This window comes from Callorhinus ursinus, unplaced genomic scaffold (genome assembly GCF_003265705.2).
Source record: "Callorhinus ursinus isolate GAN/ISIS: 27379988/994484 unplaced genomic scaffold, GSC_fseal_2.0 scaffold5, whole genome shotgun sequence".
In the NCBI taxonomy this organism is placed as follows: domain Eukaryota; kingdom Metazoa; phylum Chordata; class Mammalia; order Carnivora; family Otariidae; genus Callorhinus; species Callorhinus ursinus.
In genome coordinates, this window is record NW_027397067.1 from 42,200,364 (window position 1) to 42,223,821 (window position 23,458).

The 23,458-nt window shown below is 38.5% G+C and overlaps 1 protein-coding gene across 1 annotated transcript; it reads right to left on the reverse strand.

Annotated features, from left to right (window-relative positions):
* Nucleotides 1–21: 21 nt before the first annotated feature.
* On the reverse strand, nucleotides 22–23,452 carry CFAP418 (cilia and flagella associated protein 418). The gene is made up of 6 exons (XM_025870868.2): nucleotides 23,220–23,452; nucleotides 17,924–18,008; nucleotides 14,877–14,941; nucleotides 14,269–14,334; nucleotides 5,566–5,661; nucleotides 22–1,576 (listed from the first exon to the last, which is right to left on the reverse strand). Exons 1-6 carry the CDS (start codon nucleotides 23,372–23,374, stop codon nucleotides 1,423–1,425), a joined length of 621 nt encoding a protein of 206 aa, XP_025726653.1. The 5' UTR covers nucleotides 23,375–23,452; the 3' UTR covers nucleotides 22–1,422.
* Nucleotides 23,453–23,458: the final 6 nt, after the last annotated feature.

Consider the following 23,458-nt stretch of genomic DNA (forward strand, 5'->3'; position numbering starts at 1 on the left):
TACAATTACACAGAGGTAAAATTTTAGGGAGTAAAAAAATTTTTATTCAAAGATAAAATCTGTAAACATTGTCCATACAAAAATGTAAGCATCTGCCACTGTGAGTTCACTATGGGTTTTGTTGCAATGCTAGACTTACTACAGTCAGTTTTACAGGTAAGCAAATGTGTCACGGCTAGGAAAAGGATTTTAATGGCCAGTCTTTCTTCTTATTTGAGTGGTGTGACTGGAATGGATTCAGCATAAGACTAAGCAATCACAGCTTTGCTTCAGTTACTCCCTTTCAGCATGCCTTGTGTCATACATTTGAACTATATCTTAGACACGAGCAATAAAGAGCTTATGGCAGATTGGAAAGCCCCCAGAATTTTTCCATGGTGCTGGGAACTGATAATTTTGAGGTAACTGATTTCCTGAATGTGCTGCTATTGTAGGGTTCCTCCAGCCTCAGAGATGTCAAGGAGGAGCACAACAGATTACCTGTTGCTTCCACTATGCTTTATTTTTTTTCTCATGCACTCATCTAACAATGAACATGTCAATCTGATCCTACCAGAAAATCAATAGGCTGCCTGAGAAAATATTTTACTTGCTGTTCACTTGATGGAATTTTAGGCACTGAAGGCTAGAGAACTACTTGGAAAAAATCCAATAATGATCTATCCATATTAAGATTTTTCCTTATGATTATAGGTACACCAATTTTTTTTATATATAAATGAATATTTACTAAACTAGCAAACTAACTTTTGATATCTAAATGAACATAAGGAGAAGAAATAAGCTAAAACTAGAATATATACTTATCATTATTGTACATAATATCATTTGGAGTTACTGATATAAGGTCAACATAGGCAGTGTTTTCATTTACAACAAACCTGTGCTCCCCAAAATCCTTCAGTTAGCCACTGATCACATGGTTTCTGCCATGTCTACATTCTGATCTTTGGCAACAATAGATCTGACCAGAGGAGATGCTGTATACACCTCCCAGTGACCTCTCTGCACTGGTTGGCTTTATTCCCTTTAAATATTGTAAATGAGGAATATTTAGCTAAGAGTATTAGCAGTGACTAATATTGCAGTTGCTAATGAATGGCTATATATTTGTATGAAACTCCATAATAAAACTTCCATTTAACAGGAGACAGGCTAGCAAAGAATTAGGATAACTTGCTACCTTACTTACTAAGTGAAATGCCCATATATCAAAAAGAGATAATTCCAAAATGTTAAAGCACATTATCTTCTCAAGTCCATTAGGTCTTTGAAAATCTATACTATATAGTCATTAAATGAAATTTCCTGTCTTTTTCCAAAGGGCATGATAATGCTTCATACCTTTATCTAAATACGTTGATGGTTACTGGAGACTGCTCTCATTGTATGCATTTGTCTGAATACGAAAAGTCTGCATTCTTAATGTTTACCACAAACCCAATGAAGCTGATGATCAGTCTGAAGGTCAGTCAGATCTTCAATAGTTCTCCAGCTACACTGGCAGGCATATGCCCGTGTTCCTTTCTTCTTTACCAACTTTGTTCTTAATTTGTGGAACTCTGGCATGTTGTTCCTGTTAATAAAAAATGAAGATTTTAGCACAGTGGCTTTGCTCAGAGCTGAATGACTTAAAAAAAAAGTTCTCATTGCTTTATTTTCCTATCTTTACAACATCTGAACACTAAAAAACCTTGGTCTTCTCACCCAAACAACAGAAGATAGGCTTCTGTGTTCTTTCTGATGGTGTTTCCGTGATATCCAGTGCTTTTGAAGGGCAATCCTCTAGGCCTGTTTATTAAAGCTGTCGTAATAGAACACAATGAACTAAAAGGCTGAATGAAGAATTATTGATTTGTCCTATCAGAGATGACACGATATGAGAAGAGACTGAAAGGTACGGTGGTACATTTCCTACCTCAGATACTCACCTATACCATATTCTAAAAGCCCGCAATATGGCCAATGAAGGGCATGTAAGAGGCATAAACAGGCTTCTGATGGGTTAACTATAGCATTTTTCATTAAATAGAGAAAAAGTGCCTGTTATTTCTGTTTGTTGAACTAATATTATATCTTTCATTTGTTTCAATGATATACTTATCGGCAAGATATACTATTAGCAACAGAATAAATGTCTATCCTGCGTTAAATGTCAATAATATTAAAATAATTAAATCAGGGGCACCTGGGTGGCTCTGTTGGTTAAGCGACTGCCTTCGGCTCAGGTCATGATCCCAGGGTCCTGGGATGGAGCCCCGCATCGGGCTCCCTGCTCGGCGGGAGGCCTGCTTCTCCCTCTCCCACTCCCCATGCTTGTGTTCCCTCTCTCTCTGTCTCTCTCTCTCTCTCTCTGTCAATTAAATAAATAAAATCTTTAAAAAAAAATTAAATCAATGGGCAGGACCATCATAAAAAATGATAACCATCTGACTTGATGCTACTATAAAAAAAGACTAGAGAAGTTAATTTAAGTTTAATGAACTGAAAATCAATTATGATTTTCATGATAATCCATGTACTGAATTTATGTAACTATTCTGTGACAGGAAAAAAAGTGAAAAATCCAAAATGAAATGATGAAAAAATACAAAGTAAAATGATGAAATACAGTATGAATATTAAAAAAAGAGACACAAAGTACTGTCACTGCAACAGAAGGCAGGCTACAAAGTGCCCTCTGGTGGCCAATGGGCACCACACTCAGTACTGTTTGTACAAAATCCCCACATAATTTAGGTTTGAACCTAACAAAACCTAGGAGATTTTCCAGGCCAACTGTTTGATTTCAGTAAACCAGGGGAAGAGATGGATCATCTAAGTTTTATCAGAAAGAAAAAAACTCCACAAAATGAATACTAAATTGTTCTTTATTCAATCTGCCATATATCGTGACAAATTTAACATTTGATACTTGACCGAATCCTTAGAGATTTTATGAGTAGGAATCATGAATAGCCAGGCAACTAATTAATGCATTTTGAATTGCTTTTAGGAAGCACATATCTTAAAAGCTTAGAAAAATAATTTTCCATAAACAAAATGATTTAGTAGGAAAATAAAAGCATCTTATTTAGCTACTATGGCAGGATGATCAAGTATAGCTTATACTTCTTTTTGAAAATTCTAGAACTTGTCAAAGTTAGGATACACATTTCCCTCATTTATAAGATAAGGACAATAAAACAAGCCAAAGTGCAGACTGATACCACTAAAAATAAATGGCTCCCCATGTTCTTTTTTTTTTTTAAAGATTTTATTTATTTATTTGACAGAGAGAGACACAGCGAGAGCAGGAACACAAGCAGGGGGAGTGGAAGAGGGAGAAGCAGGCTTCCCACGGAGCAGGGAGCCCGATGTGGGACTCGATCCCAGGACCCTGGGATCATGACCTGAGCCGAAGGCAGACGCTTAACGACTGAGCCACCCAGGCGCCCGGCTCCCCATGTTCTGCCAGACAATCAATGGCACCCTGCAAGTCTTTTGACTTGCCTTCTTTGGTGACCACCTACTTGTGCTTTCCTTCGGCTATTACTCCCCACCCTCCTCAAGTGTTTCATCTTCTCCCTGCTCCTTTACTTTCAGCAGCTCACATCCTCATTCACACAGCCATGCTATCAGATGTGAAAATCTTCCATTTCCTAGCTTTCCCCTGAATACATCACTATTTTACCTCCTTCAACAGTCACAGAGAGCTCACTACAGCATTGACATTACATGCATTCTATAGAAAACTATACTAGTTTTTTAAAAATTGATGGTTCATATCGGTGACATAGGGGGATTACTGACCACTCATTACATTAACCAGAGCAGAGGACTGAGAAAAGTCAGAAATGGCAACACAGACCTGAAATTAAAAGTTAACTTTTCCAACTCTGGGATTAAAAGTGGGCTAACCTGATCAGGGATTTTGGGACTGCACTAGGCTTCATTTGGGTAGGGAAATGTGAAACCTCTCAAATTGTTATTTTTCCATGAATTTGTGTATTTGAACTCTTCTGTATGTGTAGAGAGGATTCAAAGTTTTCATAAAATTTTCAAAGTGGTTTGATGTGGAAGAATTTAAAAAACAATTCAAGTAGAGGAGACGCCTATGGATTTACAGGAGAATGGCTCCCAGAAGAGGTGTGGAAGAAAGACTTTCACCTTTTTCTTTATCTATTAGAGAGAGATAGAATATCTTCTGATTACTTGTGTCAGAAAATATAATTCTTGTTTAGGCCCAGGTTTGGGGTGGGGGATAAAAATGCATGATTAATTTTTAGCGCTTAATTTTTATTTGAAAATGTAATGTATAATTCACAGCCTAATTTTATTTATTTATTTATTTATTTATTTATTTATTTATTTAGTTAGTTAGTTAGTTAGTTAGTTTGTTAAGCAGGCTCCACGCCCAGCACAGAGCCCAATGGCGGGGCTTGAACTTAGGACCCTTAGATCAAGAGCTGAGCTGAAATGAAGGGTCAGATGCTTAACCAACTGAGCCACCCAGGTGCCCCACGTGATGTATAATTCAGATACATTTTTATAACTTACAATATCTTAAAAACATTAGGTATGGCTTAAGTGTATAAGAATGTATAAACTGCAAAAACATGAGTCAGACACTACCCTGACCCCAAGGAGGGAGGCAGATGTATACCAACCGAAGATTTTCAATCTTCTATTCCAGGGAGTGCTAGAATAGGTACGAAGTGCTGTGGACACATAGGAAAAGATGGATTTACTTCCACGTTGACAGAGGGGTGAGGGAATCATGAAGGATGTGCAATGAACTGTACCCTTAGGGACAGGTCAGATTTAGGTAAATAAAGGGTGGGATGGTGGGAAGGCTGCACCAGGAAGGGAAGAGCCTGCATTATCACAGGGAATGGCGGCAGTACTGAGTACTCGGATGCAGCTATAATCTTGTGACGATGAATGAAGGGGGGAAATCAGAGGGGGGACGAACCATGAGAGACGATGGGCTCTGAGAAACAAACTGAGGGTTCTAGAGGGGAGGGGGGGTGGGGGATGGGTCAGCCTGGTGATGGGTATTAAAGAGGGCACGTTCTGCGTGGAGCACTGGGGGTTATGGCACAAACAAGGAATCACGGAACACTACATCCAGAACTAATGATGTAATGTATGGTGATTAACATAACATAATAAAAAGTAAACTGCGGAAGGACACGCTGGGTGACAGATGGGGGCTGGATGGTGAAGGGTCTTGAATGCTGCACTAAGGAACCTGGACACGACTCCACATGCAGAAGAGTTTTGGGCAAGAGCGTGGCACACACAGAGTTATGCGTTAATTCTCAGCAAGGAAAGGGTGGTCTAAAAGAAGTGACTGTCGGCAGAAAAATCAGCAAGCAGGCTATTACTATACTCCTGTCCGGAAGTCACATATCCTCACAGGCTGACAGCAGACAGATGGAGAAGAGGAGACGACAGAAATATGCAAGAGGTGGAGGCCACAAGATCTTGCCAAGTCCACCAAGAGACATTACAGCAAAGTAAGAAATATAAAGTTATTGCTTGGTACGTTTTTTCACAGGGTGAAGTTCTTTGGAAACATACCTGAAAAACAGATAATCGCAGGATTTATCCCACATATAGTCGTCGTAGCTCACCACCCAGAAATCACATGCTGTACAGCGCAGATGATCACATGCTCTGTTCAGAGAAAAACAACAGTGCATTAAAGATTGCTGGTATGTTTCAATATGGAAATCTGGTGATTTATTCATAGGATACACCACATATTACAGATTACTGAATAAATGACATAAAAGTAAAGATTAATGTGATTAAACATTTTTGTATGAAAGGATTATATATCTTTAGGTAAAAATTTTCAGGTTAAATTTCTGCACAAACTTCCAGGTTAAGTTTTTGTATAAAGCTTCCTATTTTACACACTGATATGTATATATACACATATGCACACATGCATATCGTATAGATATAAAACAAAGGGATGGGCAGATCTTTTAGTTCAATGGTTTTCAAATTGAGTCTGAGGGAGATCTTCACTTAACATAACTTCTTTAAGTTGCTTCCCTTCCTATTGAAAATTTCAGGGGTGCCTCTATCACAAAATTTGCCACATCATATGGAAATCAAACTTTCTGCATAAGCTACTTAAATATTGGGACAGTATCTTATTTGCTTCTGCTTCCCCAGTATACGGCATTAACGCATTCATTCACTCACTTAAAAGATATTTCCTGAAAGCATACTATGTGCTGGTGAGTTTCTGTCCTCACGGAGCTTGTATTCTAATGAGAAGAAATAATCCTCATAATATAACTAAATTATATAGTTTGTTAGAAGGTGAAAAGTGGGGCACCTGGGTGGCTCAGTCGGTTAAGCGTCTGCCTTTGGCTCAGGTCATGATCCCAGGGTCCTGGGATCGAGTCCCACATGGGGCTCCCTGCTCAGCAGGGAGCCTGCTTCTTACTCTCCCTCGGCCTGCTGCTCCCCCTCCTTGTGCTCACTCTCTCTCTCTCAAATAAATGAATAAAATCTTTAAAAAAAAGAAGGTGAAAAGTGCTTCCAATTTTCGAAATGATAAGTAGGGTAAATAAAATTGGGAGTATCGGGAAAGAGTGGATTGCAATTCGTTAGGTAGAGTAGTCTGCACAGGCCTCACTGAGAAGGTACATACCTCTGAGCAGGTTCTTTAAATGGAGTGAGAGGTGGTTAAGAACAGGGGTTAAGAGATTATATTTAAGAAGGGAGGGAAAAAAAAGCATATTTTTATGTTGATGGCAAAGTTGCAGTGAAAACCAAAACACTGATGATACAGGAGAAAGGGGTAGAAGTACTGGAATGACACTTAGCACGTAACAGGTCCTTACTGAATATGTGAGGAAATGAAATGCCATGCAATTCTCAAAACTCATATGCTACATAGTAAATTTAGGAGTAAAATAACAATATATAGAAATACTTATGAACTGCTGTTGCAAACAATTTGATTTATATAATAATTGTGATTTACATTAAAAAGAAGAAACTTCTTCCATTGTCTGAAGTATTTAAAAACTAGAATCAATATAGATATACATTTGACTATCTAAAAATTAAAAGGAAGAAGGGATTTTTTTTAAAAAGATTTATTTTAGAGAGAGTGTGCACCTGCGCACGCGCACATGTAGGGGTAGCAGGGGCAGAAAACCTTCAGGCAGACCCCCCACTGAGCGCAGAGCCTGATGTGGGGCTCAATTTCACAAACCATGAAATCATGACCTGAGCTGAAACGAAGAGTCAGAGGCTTAATTGAGCCACCCAGCCGCCCCCGTAAGAGATTTTAAGATACCAAAAATAAAGAGAAATGATCAGTCAGTGATAGAGTGGAAGAAAATGTTTTCAACACACGTCAAATACTTACACTATACAAGGAGTGCTTACAAATAACAACAAAACTTAAAAATATATTAGATCTCTCTAATACAGGCATCACAGAATAGTAAGAGCACATACTGTGGAGACAGGTTGCCTAGGTTCAAATGTATTCCACTATTTACCAGCTGTGTAACTACAGTCAAATAACTTTGCTGTGACTCAATTTCCCCATCTGTAAAATGGGTAACAATAATACTTATACACCTCATAGAACTGTTAGGCAGAACTAATAAGTTAACATTGATAAAGTGCTTGTAACAGTGCCTGGCACAGGGTTTGTTAGTTAAAATAAAACATAATTAAATTTAAAGCAATCACAAAATAAATGTTTTAACCAATTAAGTTAGCAAAAATTAGCACTCTCAGACATTCCTGGTGGGTATGTGAATTCCTATAACCTTTTGGGAAAAACCTTAGCACTATTTTAAAATTAAAATTATCCTTAGCTGTTGCTCTAGCAACCCCATTTTTGGGAACCAATTACATATAAATGAAAACATCAGGGCGCCTAGGTGGCTCAGATGGTTAAGCGTCTGCCTTCGGCTCAGGTCACGATCCCAGGGTCCTGGGATTGAGTCGTACATCGGGCTCCCTGCTCCTTGGGAGCCTGCTTTTCCTTCTGTCTCTCTCTCTCTCTCTGTGTCTCGCATGAATAAATAAATAAAATCTTAAAAAAAAAACAAAAACATCAGTCTACAAGCCATTTATCTCAAGAATTTTTACTGTACTGCAGAATTGCTAAAGTGGCAAAAACCAGGATACCACTTGGATACCTACTATAAAGGGAAAAGACTGAATAATATGCAATATATATGGAATATTAGGTAGTCAATAAAGAGAATTAGATTTATCTACTGACCTAGAGGGATGTCCAAAGCAAGGTACACAGTTAACATATATAGTAGGAGCCTATTTTTGTTAAAAACAACCAAAAAAATTTCCTGTATAGATGTTTGTAAGTTTGTAAGAACATGGGGAAAAATGTGGAAGGTTATATACTATAGTGTTAACACTGGCTGCCTCAGGGGTAGTGGGAATGGAGGAGAGAGAAGATTATTATCTTTTTCCTTATACATTTTTAAACTGTTTTATTTTTAAAATAAGCATTCAATACTTCTGCAATAAAAAATAATTAAAAAACCCCATCATTAGATTTTTTTTCCACGTATTCCCCTCTAAAATTCAGATATGGTAACTTCAAAATTGCAAATATTTTTTGGCCTGAAAATTTCTTTGAAAATAAATGCTTTTTATTTTAAAGATTATTATTAATCATAAAAATAACTAAGCACTCAAAATCTATATCAGTTTCATAAACAATTCCATATTTTCTTTCAAACTGTTAGCAATTTATAGAGTTGTATTTGTACATATGGCAATTCAACACGATTACATTTGTATACATTTGAATTTGAATTTTGAATGTATAAGTCAGGAAATGCAAAATGATGGTTCCCAAAGCTGCCATAACTTGCTTTCTTATGCATATGTAGTTTATTACATGATTGCACAGAGTGTTAACTTTAATGCCTTAATACATATGTGCAATTTGGCTAAATTACTGCTGTTGTGGGAACTATAATTTAGAATTTCCTGACGTTGTGTATGTGTAAAATCTCAACCGTAATGTTAAATACAGCTTTTTAATTTAATTTAAAATTTAGTAGTTTATTCAAATCTATTCACACTACCACATTTTCCTACAAACACTGCCCTGTGAGAAAAATAAAACTAACTTGCAGCTAAGAAATCATTCTGCTGCTACGATTCACTCTATTGGATCATAATTAGTAGCAGTCTATGGAATAATCCAGTCTTAGAAGTAGTTTAAAAAAAGAGGAGAGTAAAATTTGATTTGGCTTGAAAATAATGCCTTGATTTTATCTATACCTTATTAATGCCACCATGCTTCCTGCTACTACTCTTTCTCCTTTCCACCAACTGGGTAAAAGACTCAAATCTTTACACTCTAAAATCATTCAGCAGTACTCCCAAACCAGAGCTTTATCTAGAAATCAAACAAATAAAACACATGGAAAACAGGCAGAAGAGACTCAATTTCCTTTATGGCCTGGGCATGTAAATTAGTGCTTATTTTCAGGGCTTAAATATATTTCTCTTCCATAACAATATACACATACAAGAGGATGTCTAAAAAAAGGCATGATTCTAATGAAAGATAAATTGTCAGGATTCTTCTTCCAAAATGTGGAGGGAATACAAATATAAAGGTGTCACCAACAGCTCTGTCCTTTTGTCCAGCTAATACATGACAACTTTTTACTATTTTTAAGGTGTTCCTGATGGGAATGCCCAAAATACAGCCCAATACAGTCTTCTGCCCAGACTCTGGTTCTCAGTTAAATCTACACAGATCTACACAGTGGCCTAGGAAGCCTTGCTGTTTGGACAGTTGGAAAATAACAGTAACCACAATAGCAAAAACAGCTAAATTTCTTCCCTCTTGCATACATTACATGGCCTTCTGTAAACTAGTATACTAGAAAGGACAATGGACCAGGAACAAGGACATATTTGAGTCCTTGGTTTGTAATAACTTATGTGATCTTGGCAAGGCACATTACTTGGAAGTCATTCTTGAGAACATTCTCGTTTACTTCCCATAGCCATTTAAACACTGAGTTCTGTCAATTCTAGATTCTAAATGGCACAAATATGACACCTTTTCCCTACAGCTACTGTCACTACTCAGGTCACAGCTACCATCCCCGTCTCTTTCCTGGAGCACTGTAACTACTATCTGCTGACTGTTCTCCCTGTGTCCTCTCCCGTCTTGCCCCTCCAACTTCCAAGCCATTTTCCATTCAGCAGCCAAAATGACTTTCTTTAGAAACACAAATACGATTGTCACCCCATCTGCGAAAAACAAAAACCAAAAAACCCCCCAAAACAACTAAAGACTTCCACTGCATATGACACACTTTTCCTAAAATCTTCCAGAGGATTACAGGACCTCAAACCAAATGTGCCTCGACTACCTCTCCAGCCCCATCAAGAGCCATTCTTTCCCCCACTCACTATGTTGCAGCTCATCTGCCTGCCCTCTGCTACTCCAGCTCAGGGATCATCTAACACTGTGTGCCCTCTGGCTCTAATGGTCTCCTCTCTTTGCTAACTCATTTTTCATACTGTAATCTGATTAAATGTTATTTGCTTAGGAAAGCATTCTCTAGCCCTTCATATTAGCTGGGGTGCTAGTTATCTATGCTTATCATACCCTGCACTTTCCCTTCACATTATGTATTATGTAGGACCTAGCAAGCAGGTGGTTAATTAATATGTGTTCAGTGAATTTAACACCAGTGTCTCAATTTCCTCATTTATAAAATGGGGTTAAAAAGTCTTGCTCCAAGGGGCACCTGTGTGGCTCAGTTGTTAAGTGTCTGCCTTCGGCTCAGGTCATGATCCCAGGGTCCTGGGATCGAGGCCCGCATCGGGCTCCCTGCTCAGTGGGAGGCCTGCTTTTCCCTCTCCCACACCCCCTGCTTGTGTTCCCTCTCTCGCTGTGTCTCTCTATCAAATAAATAAATAAAATCTTAAAAAAAAAAAGTCTTGCTCTATTTGCATCTTGTTTTTTTTTTTTTTTCCTGTGGAGCTAAACTGATAAGCATATATAAAAAAGTGCTCTGGACAGTATAAAGTACTTCACACATAAAATGTTTTACGTGCACGTGAACAAGTATAAGCTTATCTTTCTGTGGGTGCAGATCTGTGTTAGGAAGAGGTTGGTCCATAAGGGTATTTTTGTAATGGGGTGGAAGAAAAGACCCGTGAATATACACATTTACCTATGCGTATATATGCAAACAGTATGTGTTTTTTCGTCTTGTAGCTGTGCAGAAAGTAGGAAGGAGTTTGATGGATACTGGCATGCTCATGGATCAATATTGTGTGAAAGGATCCTCAAGCTATAAAAATAGGTCATTTTTGGGCGCCTGGGTGGCTCAGATGGTTAAGTGTCTGCCTTCGGCTCAGGTCATGATCCCAGGGTCCTGGGATCGAGTCCTGCGTCGGGCTCCCTGCTCAGTGGGGAGCCTGCTTCTCCCTCTGCCTCTCTCTCTGTCTCCGATGAATAAATAAAATCTTTAAAAAAAGTAAAAAAAATAAAAACAGGCCATTCTTTTGTCCACTTAAATTCCATCTGGACCAAGATTCTTCTGTGCTAGAACCAAATCAAAGTACATGTAAAAATACTATATAAAGGAAAATCCTCATGAAATATTTACTCTTTGAAAGTAAACCAGAATGGATCATCTTAGAGACCATTTTTATTTATTTATATTTTTATTTTTTGAGAGAGAGACTGAGAGAGAGTGAGCGCATGTAAGGTGGGGGCAGAGGGAGAGGGAGAGATCTTAAGCAGGCTCCTTGGCCCAGCATGGAGCCCAATGCAGGGCTCAATCTCACGACCCTGAGATCATGACCTAAGCAGAAATCAAGAGTCGGATGCTTAACTGACTGAGCCACCCAGGCGCCCTGAGACCATTTTAAAAATTAGAAGACCCGTGTAAGTAAACACGGATACATATTTCCTGAGATAAAATGGAAAAGTAGTAGGAGAATATAGGATTCCGGGCACTGAAAGAGAACACAATGAGAAGGCAGCACTGACAGATGAGAAAAGACACACGAATAACTGCAAACTATTACTCAAACTATGTTCGCTGTCTTTTGCGCCACAGGAATACTATAATGTATTATTCCATTTAATCCTCCCAGTATCTCCGTGGAGTGTGTTCAGTTTTTACGGGTGAGGAAACCAGTTTCAGAAGATACATCCCTTCTCTAAAGGCTTCACATCTCCTCATAAGGGGCACAATGAAAGATCTGAACTCAGGCATTCTGCCATCAGAACTCTTTCTGTTCATGCTCTAGGGTGTCATCTTTCACCTCTTTACCACTTCCTCTCCTGGCTAGGGTTTTATTTATTCATTTATTTATTTATTTTTGGTATCTAGTATTTAGCGCAGGGCCTAGGACATGCTGGACATTCAATGAATATTATAAAAAGAAAAGAAAAAAGAAGCTCAAACAGAATGACAAAATAAATTTGTAGATAAGCAGATAAGACAGTAAGGACACACATTAGAGAGGAGGGTCATTCCAGACAGGGAATAAATGTAAAAATACTCAGAAGCAGAAAGATGTTAAGTGGAAAGTAGAGGATAACAAATGTTCTAGCTGGAAGTGAACTATCTGACCTGGGTTCTCACTGGAGGTGAAGGGACCAAGAAGAGAAAGAACACAATTTGGTAAAGCAAATAACCCTAGAGTTAATGTGAGACAAATAGCAACTCTCATTTTCCCTCTGAACAGGGGAGGGTGCTCAGAAGAATAAGTTAGGGATATTATCCTTCATGCTGTATGTGGGTGAAGCGAGAGAAGGAAGTGGATGGTAACAGGGAAACTGGCGTAGTTCCTAGGTGATTGGAAAGAACCTGGGATTGGAGGGGGCATGGTCTGGAAACATGGAGACGAGTCCCAGTGACTCTACCCAGGTAAGTCAGGATTGACAGCAACCTGACTATACTCTTCTCTAAGGGCCAGTTTGTGCCTCTGATTCTTTGTATAGCTAGCCCTCAACACACAAGGATGCTAGGGCCGTCAATTGTTACTTACAGCCCTTACAGGAGGCAGCACGCCAGTGGGCTTCTGTTAGCCTGTCCGCTGTCCGGTGTTCCCGATACAGGCTTCCCCAGACTCTCAACTTTCCTTTGGTCCCATGGCCTTTCTTCCTAGGCATCCTAGGATCTGGGCCAGCACCACCACAACCCTCCAACAGTGTCTTTTTAGATCCTACTTCTATTATTCAATAGAACCGTTATTCCTCCTAAAACATGGTCAACATGCAATCATGTATCTCATTCTTCGCTTTCTTAAAAAATTAACAAAATAAAAAAGTACTTTAGAAATAACTAGACAAAATATAATAATCTAGGCAAATAGGCCTCTGCAAAAATAGAATCAACAGTATCAGGACAACAGAAAGACATGCTTAAAACCAATCTATTTCCCCACATTATGACAATGATAATGGAATATGCTAGCAGTATGGAGTAGGTGGTATCGTGACCACAAGACTGCCCTGAAAGGGGTGATGAGTTAGACAGTGAGTGTAAGAGATGGGGAAGGGACAAAGAAAGGAGGATTTCTGCATTTTAAATACGTAAAATCAAGCGACTATGCTTGAGAACTTTTTGGGTACTGAAGACCCAGATTTCTCATGCTGGCCAAGATGGTGGGTAACGCATCACGTGTCTGCATGGCCACATTGCTTCGCCTGTCTTCTCCACTGGCTTCTACTGCCCAGAAGGCAAAAATGGCAAGGCAGAAGCTCACCCTCTTGGCGTCCTGTGGAAAGCAGGCTGGCACTGGAGTAACCCAGGCATTTCAAGTGCGGCTTAGAAATGGGCATCAACACAATGAACACCACATACCCAATATCACAGCTTTCAAAAGCTATTGCCCAGAATAACAAACATTTCAGTACAGTGTTCTTAGACTGGCTAATAAAATACACCTCTGATTTTGACATAGATGGATGCCAAGAACTACATTTTAACAACAGGGTATCAACTGCAAAAAACCTAATAAGAAAGATAATCTATTTTTTTTAAAAAGATTTATTTAATTGAGAGAGAAAGAGAGTGTATGCACACACGCACAAGCAGGGGGAGGGGCAGAGGGAGAGGAGAAAGAGAATCCCAAGCAGACTCCCTGCTGAGAGTGGAGCCTGCCATGGGGCTCAGATCTCACAACCCTGAGATCATGACCTGAGCTGAAAATCAAGTTGGACACTTAACCGATTGAGCTGGCCAGGCGCCTCAAGAAAATCTATTTCTGACATCCTACCTCTGTGAAGTACTTGTTCCAATTCCACACGGAGCAGTGCTTCCACCGAGGTACACTGGGCTGCAACTAGACAGGTTCGATAGATGGAAGAAAAAAATTACAACAACAGAAAAATATGAGAAGTTAATTTGGCCTCATTGACTCTATATTCTTGTAATCAAATTGTATATTTTCCTGAGCAGGCCAATTATTTCAGAGAAGAGGCATTTATTCCAAGATCCCTGCATTATTGGATATAACCTATACATTCAGGAACACTCAAGGAGTTAAAATGAGTCACCAAAAAAATGCATTTGCCAAATAATATAAGGGACAAAGTAAACACTGAAGAATATAACAGAACATTAATTTTGAGAAACTGTTCACACTTATTTTTTTTTCATGCAGCAGAAAATTATTTACAATAGCAATAATCTTCAAGTTCTTTTACACCAAGGGGTCACAGACCACAAGAACACTGAAGATATTGCTATTGGTCTTTCTCCTGAAAGCCAACCAGTGCTGTTTTTCAATGTCACTGTTGTTTAAATGGTAACAAAATCTATAAGGCTTTGCTCATGGTGTTTGCTCACTAGTGTGTGTAATTCACTAAAGCCATCTCAACTTACCTTTTACCAAGGCCTTGAATGGAAGCTTTGACAGATGTGTTACCTGAAGATTTAGATTTTAATTTCTGTTAAAAAAAATAAAACAATAAAAGGCCAAGGGTAACTTAGAGAATTCTAACATAAAAACTAATATTCTTTATTTTATAACAAGAGTATTTTTTAAATGACTTAAATAAAAATTCTGTATCATTTTCAAGTTTCTGAAATAAAAACAATGATCAAAACCTTTTAAAGGCAAAAGGGAAGTAGACCTCCCTGAGGAATTAGTAAATTAGTTGGCTAACTTTTAGTCTAGGAAACTGATATACTGCCATTATTAGCATGCTAAGATTTAGAGTCACTTTATAACTCTTCAGTTAATACCACGTTCAGTGATTTAATATGAAGGATCTGCTATTTAAAACTTCATCCTGGAAAAATTCAATTGAGGAAAAAAATCTCAGACTCATTTTTAAAGGCTGTGAATGGTACTCACCTGAACTAAAAATAAACTAACCAAACTCCTGGGTAACTTCAGGAATATTAATTTTGATCAAATAAAATGGTATCAACCAATAGACATTCAAGGAAATTGAACTACCCAGTCACGACTACACAGTAGTTCCTACATGGTTACATAACATCATCATCATTAGTAAGCATTTATTAAGTGTTAACTGGTATATGGTACCAAACAGTATAAACCAACCACATACTAGGACCACCGCCAAGGAAAGGAAGTTGGAGAAAAGGCAATTTAAACTATGCAGAGACATGCCTTCATTTTACCTTGTAGGTGAGGAAATTTAATGGAGGCAAAAATATTTCATTTTACAATTTCTCTTAACTTTCTTACTTGATGTTAAACAGAACTGGAAAAATTTTTGGTGCATGTCTGAAAAAATAACGTGCATCTTTTTTTTGAGAAAAGTAGTTCATGTACCATCCACTTATGGCTTGAAGCTGGCACACTGTGGCATTTGTTGTCATTCTTGGGCTTTCTTGTGTGGGTCTGAGAGCAGTTCAGAAACTCAACAGAATGAATGTGTGAGCGATGGGGGAGGAAGCAGTACTCTCAAGAGCATAATCTGGTCTGGACAAGGTGGGCATGCACACCTCTTCACAGACATCTCTTTTCCTCACCCAATCCATGTTTGAAACAGACCTGCTCTTCTCCAGAAATTTATTTAGGTTGTTTTTTCCCTTGCAGTCTGGAGAATGGATATAGTAACTAAAAAAAGGGAGCATACAGAAGTACATAGACGTTTACCTCTTCATGATTGTAGGAGTTATTCTTATTTCAAACTAGTGTATGTTAAAGCTAAAGCAGAGAAATATTTCCTTCTCCTTCTGAAATGTCTTGAACTAAAGAGATAGTGCCTCACATATAGATACACACCCTGTAGTACTTAATAACAAATTGTTCCGATGATCCATGAATAACAAGATCATGTAGTCGTCTCTATTAACTAAATTAGCATTGCTATTTAGCATTTATGATGCATTCTTGTTTGCAGAGTATTCAACACTATTATTACTGTTGTGTTAATCAACTAGGCCATCAGCTTACTAATTTACTATCTGCTTATGAACTGAAAATGTTAAATTTAGAGAAATAAAGACCTTAAGCTCTGTGTCAGTCATTTGATTTTTAGTCTGGCTGACGAAAATAAAAGTGGCTCATATCCATATCCTTACCACCACCACTGCCTAGTGATTTTTAGTCTTTCTAGCTTTAATCTTCCTCCTTTAAAAAAAACCTCTTTGGTATTATATTTATTCTTAGATTTTTTTTCTTCTTTGTGGTCTCTGTAATATAGACTTCCATTCGGTCTCTTCTTAAATCTCACAAGTATATTTTACACGCACCACACTGGTAAAAATTAAAGTATACAGATTTTCATCTACTGATGGTGCGAAGAATAGAAATGATATAGTCACTCTGGAAAACATTCTGGCAATGGGTAGAAAAGTGGAAGATAAACCACACTTAATGACCTAGCAATTCTTCCCCTAGGTTTGCACATCCTAGAGAAACTCCTCTATGTAGGTAAAAGAAGACATGAAAATATCCGATGAAACAGTTTTTAAAAGCAACAACTAGGGGGCATCTAGGTGGTTCAGTTGGTTAAGCGACTGCCTTTTGCTCAGGTCATGATCCCGGGGTCCTCGGATCGAGTCCCGCATCGAGTCCCGCATCGGGGCCTCCCTTGCTCTGTGGGGAGTCTGCTTCTCCCTCTCCCTCTGCCTGCCACTCTCCTTGTTTGTGCTCTCTCTCTGTCAAATAAATAAATAAAATCTTAAAAAAAAAATAAAAAGCAACAACTGGGTACAATCTAAATGTTTATTACCAGGGAAGTGGATAAACTGGGGCAAGTCACATAATGGGCTATTGTCAGTTAAAATGGTTTATGATTGTACAAGTATAATTAAAATATAAAAGTATGGATGGAAAGGACAGGTGACCTCTGTGAATGAAGGCAGTAGAGTAGGATTTGGAGAGTTCTGAAACTATAGCTATAATTTCTATTTCTTTAAAAGAAAAATCCAGAGAAGCAAGTATGACAAAACATTAAGATATGTTCACTATGGCCAGTAAATATACAGTTGGCTGTTACACTGTTTTATGAGCTTTTTATAAAGTTGATAGATACAAAAGCATTTAAACATTAAAATACTAACAATTTACTCACTGGTTCATGGGTAACAGCAATGGCATTGCATCTGAGATATCAAGCACATTCCTATAATAAAAGCTGTTTTTGGTCTTTTAGAAAAGTGTTCTTAGAATATACAAATAAAATAACCAACTTCATCTGTGAGCTGACTTCTGCTCTAACAGCTTTTCTAATTTTTCATTCTTGCTAAGAAACGAACAGCAAAACACATGAGAGTTTTTAATATTTTATTTCTTCTGTAACTCTTAAGTGGAATAATTCCCTTAAAACAATTGTATTTTTCAGAATTCAAAGGACTAGATACTTGTGTATTCTATACATTTTCAGACTATTTTAAACTTGTTTTGAAATAATGAAAGAATTACTGCACATTCATAATACTTAACTTACAAAAGGTTTTTTGTCAAAGTTGGGTTCTTCAAATATTTCATTAATAAGACTGTCAAGATCATCTTCTTTCTCAAATGTTTCTGATCTGAAAACAAAACAGCTGCTTAAGTACAAATAAAGTCAGTATCAGAATTTTGCTTAAATAGTCTATTATTACAGTTGATAACAGAAGGATAAATGTGATGTTAATTTTTTTCCCTCTATGGACATAGTTGAAGACTGTTGAGACAAAGATGTAGTTTATCAGGTACAAATTCACATATGTATGTTACTATTTCACACTTAAAATAAGACATTTAAGGGGGCACCTGGGTGGCTCAGTCTTTAAGTGTCTGCCTTCGGCTCAGGTCAAGATCCCAGGGTCCTGGGACTGAGCCTCACATCCGGCCCCCTGCCCAGCCAGGAGCCTGCTTCTCCCTCTCCCGCTCCCCCTGCTTGTATTCCCTCTCTAGCTGTCTCTCTCTGTCAAATAAATAAATAAAATCTTAAAAAAAAAAAGACATTTAAAGCTATACGTTATATTCAAGAGAAAGCTGGGCATGCGCTTTCTAAATTATGGACTTATTTAAAGAACACAAAAATATGTACCATTATAAGTAGAACCTGAGAATTATAAACAAATATAATTTTCATGAGTCTTTTCTAATTTTCTCCCTAACAGTTCCACTGTAAGTCAAATAATTGTATCTTTACTACAGGAGCTGGAGGTTATATAATCAAATGATCAATATAAAAAAAAAAGAGCAATATTCACCTGGCAGAGTATCTCAACTACCTTTCTATTTTGTGCAGGGAAAGCCATCACGGAATTATTGATACAAACTGTTACTCCACAAAACCTCTATTTAATAGCTAACATTTACTGAATACTTACAATATAGATGAAGAAGCAGGGACTGAGAGATTCAGAAACTTGCCCAAGGTCATACAACTAGTGGGAGGAGAGGCTTGGAATTGAATCTAGGGCAGTCCAGACACCTAACACTAAACAAGATGAACTCTTTTTAGAGTTTATATGTTACAGATGATTCACAGCAACTTTATAACTTCATTAGACCATTAAAATATTTGTTTTAGAAGATAAGTTTTTTAGTCAGATTCTAACTTTAGAAATGTATTTACTCTGAAAATTCTTTAGGATTATACTCCTTCTCTGTTACTGCTTGGAGTAATTAACCCAATATAAGAAAAACCAGACAGTGCTGCTTAATACCAAATGTCTGATTCCATCTACCTCCAGGCTTTGCCTCTTCAGTTGCTCCCACTCTAACGTTTATCCTTAAAGTCTTCCACCCAGTACTGGCTTGTTCTCTTGACTTTCAAGTATGCACAAGACTTACTCTTCAAGGAAACACTCCAAAAAACTCTAGTGAGCTGCCCCCTCTTACTCACTACTGAAGTCGATCTACTTCCTTACAAGTGTATTGGATGGTGATCTGGATGAGGGTTTCTCAACCACTACTTACATTTGGGGCCACATCATTCTTTGGTGTGTGTATGGTGGAAAGAAGTAGGGCTGTTGTGCATTGTACGATGTTTTCCAGTATCCCTAACTTCTACCCACTAGATGCCAGTAGCATGCATGCATACCCTTCCCCGGTTGTGACAATTAAAAATGCCAAGACATTGCCAAATGCCCCTTGAGTGGTAAAATCCTCACTGGTTGAGAACTACTGACCTACTTTAAACTCTTTAATCTCTCTCAACCTCAGGTATTTTAAATGTAAAAAGGGGACCTAGACAACTATTTTTAACTTCTTCCAGGTGTAATATTCTATCTCTGGCCTCTATATCCCTCAACTACAGTAAAACTCTTCTCTCAAAGGTTTAATACTGCCCACATCACTCAATTCAATGGCCCTTTTCAGTTCCAATCCTCTTTAATCTTTCAGAAATACCTGACACTGTTAGGTACCAATTCCTCCAATTTCTTTTATGACAGCAGGTTGCTAAGTTGTCCTCTTGAAATTCTCCCCTCCTTTAGTTTTCACAACATACTGTTTGGGTTCTAGTCCCTCACGCAGTTTCACAATTTCAAGAATCAGATACACTCAAACTTTATCAAACCAATAAATACTATTAGGGATCCAAACTTATTAAGATTCTGGTCTGTTACACAATTTCATGATGCATACAACTGCCTATGCTTTATTGTAGAAATGCCATCATTTCAATGAGACCGCATACAAATATTATTTTATTTTATTTTTTCAAGATTTTATTTATTTGACAGAGAGGTACATAGTGAGAGGGGAACACAAGCAAGGGGAGTGGGAGAGGGAGAAGCAGGCTTCCCGCTAAGCAGAGAGCCTGATGTGGGCTCGATCCCAGGACCCTGGGATCATGACCTGAGCCGAAGGCAGATGCTTAACGACTGAGCCACCCAGGTGCCCCCTGCATACAAATTTTCAAGGACTGTATAATACTTTATTTTAATCCTTTTTAAAAAAGATTTTATTTATTTATCTGAGAGAGAGAGACAGCAAGAGAGGGAACACAAGCCGGGGGAGTAGGAGATGGAGAAGCAGGCTTCCCACTAAGCAGAGGGCCTGATGCGGGCTCGATCCCAGGATCCTGGGATCATGACCTGAGCCAAAGGCAGATGCTTAATGACTGAACCACCCAGGCATCCCTCTTTTAATCTTTTGATGCTATAATACAGTAATCTTTTTTTAAAGTTTATTTTTTTAGTAATCTCTACACCAAACATGGGGCTCAAACTCACGACCTCGAGATCAAGAGTAGCATGCTTTTCCAACTAAGCCAGCCAGGTGTCCTTATAATACAGTAACCTTTACCAAAGGTTAATAAACATTTATTGGTTTCTCCTTCAACTTCGCTTCTTTTATTGTAATCTTGATTAAAAATATAGTTTTTGTCAAAAATAAAAGGTATACTCTAAACAAAAAAAAATTAAACAGTTGAAACCTGCAATTAAATGTGAAAGGTATATATAAAAGCTTAAATCTAGATCTACAATATCCTGGTAGACTTAGAAATATGACCTTGGGCAAGCAACCCTTTTACTAAGTCTTAGTTTGGTCAGTGAAAGGCGGATAATATGATTCACGTCATAGGGTTGGGGAGAGTAAATGAAATAACACATACAAAGCACTTAGCATATAGAAAGGACTCAATAAATGTTGGCTATTATTATAACTATTATCTAGGAGGTTATGATATTATCTCTAAATATTCCCATCTGTATCATCCTGAACCACTTTAGTCGCATTGCAGTTCAACTCACAGCATTTTTTTAAACTAATCATGTACTTCTCTTTATCATTTTGAACACTTCAACAACTTGTATATATTTTGATCTCTTACATTAGCAGTCGTTCCTGGTATCCAGATGTTGCATGGTCATTTATTTTATTATTTGCAGACCTATCATTTAATAAACAACTTCAGTATTTTAACTCTTATAAGGGAAAGAGATAACAGCTGCATTGCTATACAATTGGCAGATAGTCTCCTGTTAATAAATTCATAATATAAATCCGTTCCTAATTTTTAAGTATCAATTTTGGCTCATGATAAAATTTTTATATTTGACATTATACATAGGGATTGTATTTGGGTATTAGGTTTAGGGCCCTTGCTGCTGTTTTTTTGCATAATTTACAACTACATTACCAAATGAAAAGTTTTAACACATGAATAATAACATACTGGTTTGCTACAGCTTTTATAAATGTATTACTGAAAAATCTCATGTAGTAAGGTGGGGTGAGATGCCAGAAACATTATGGATGGATTTCAGTAGTGCAATAACTGGCTATGAAGAGAGGCATAAAAGGACCTGTTCTTGAAAAGGATCCACCTTAGCAGCCCTTTCCATTTTGAGCAGCCTGCTCCAAGACATCCTATCCCTCTGCACACTAGTTCTCCTAAGATGAACAGGCTTTGGAAGGCTCTTTGATAAATTCTCTCCATCCCGAAAGTAATGAATAAAAAGAACAAAAGAAATTGCAAAGTAACACTGCTGTGGGATGGGGACAGTGGATGTATTGGGAATGAGTACATAAGGACCTCCAGCATACAAGCCAATAACATACAAATTAATGAGAGTGATATTTGCATAAACATTCAGTCAAGAAAGCATTAGCCCTTCAAAGTAGTCATTTTAGTTGGCTCTACACTTGATTTTTAGAATGCTGCCCAGTACTCAACTAATTTTTAGAACTTCTGTTTCTGAACTTCCGAATCTTCTCAATGTTTTTATCTTCCAAGGGTTAATTTTTATAAACAGATGCCATTAGAGATTAAGTCTGATAAACTGGGTACCAATGTTGTTGGGTAAATACTTCCGGGAAATCATGCCCAGGAACACCAAGACCAAACAATACCAAACCACAGATGCAGGCATAAATTGACAAGAATGACTTTCTTGGGTTGTTCCAAAGCTGCCTTTGTGTAATTTCACAAACATTTCCAACAGAGTTACTGCAGAGGCTCCCAAGTCATCACTTTGAAGGACAATATTCATTCTGATGCAACAATTTTGACCTTTTGGGACTGAGGAGAAAATGAGGAAAAAGGAAGTCCTTTTATGATTATACGGAATCAAAGAGATTAACAAATTTGAGAGGTAGTTTTTTTGGATCAAAAACCAGAATACTTAAAAAATCTCAAATTTCAATTTGGATGCCTGAGATTCCCTGGGACCTTAACTGAGGGCCACAGGGAGAAGGTAGGTGGTTGGATTAATACAGTGTTCACAATAATTAACCATTTATCGTAAATGTAATCTTATTCAATTCTCTGAGTTAAAAAAAAAAAAAACAACAACACAGCAGCTAATGATGACACAGAAGAGAACGGAATCGTTTTCTCCAACAACCGGCCCAAGGATTATTCTGCCTGGGGAACTGGGTCAGAGGCGATAGGCTGAGGTTCTCTGTGGGAACGAACACCTCACGGGGGTGGGGGGGCTGGGATGAGAACCGCTCAGGCTGACAGAGCTGGTCAGAGAGGCCCTCTCGGGGCTCAGGGGAGGGCCCCTAAGCTACACCTCACTCTCCCCACCTCCATTAGGTCCCCCGGGGCTCCGTCTGGGTGAGGGCTCTCACGGGCGGGGCTAGCTCACTGGGGCTTGCCCGGGTTGCCGAATTGGGCCTTGGTAAGAGATGCTCAAATCCTCCTGGACAGGGAGTTGAGGTGTGCGCCATCCCGGGGGTGGGGAGCTGAGGATCTGGGCCCGATTAGGGACAGTAGCTGGAAATCGTGGGCAGAGGGCGGCTTCAGGGCGTGGAGCAGGCTTTACCAGGACAGCTCACCCTTCCCGCCTGTTAACCTGAGATTCTCTTTCGCCTCGGCTCGGTTCTGGTCGTTGCTGAGGATGCCGCCGCCGCAGCCTCTGGGCCGCTGCACTATGCCCGGTCTCGGTGGGTCGGGTCTGCAAAATTTGGACTCGACCTCATCCAAGAGCTCGTCCAAGTCCTTCGCCATCTTGAAACGTTACGTCTTTCTCCCGTTCCTGTCGCGGCAGCGCCGGGTGGTTTCCAGGGGCAACGCGAGGACCCGTCGGGCGCG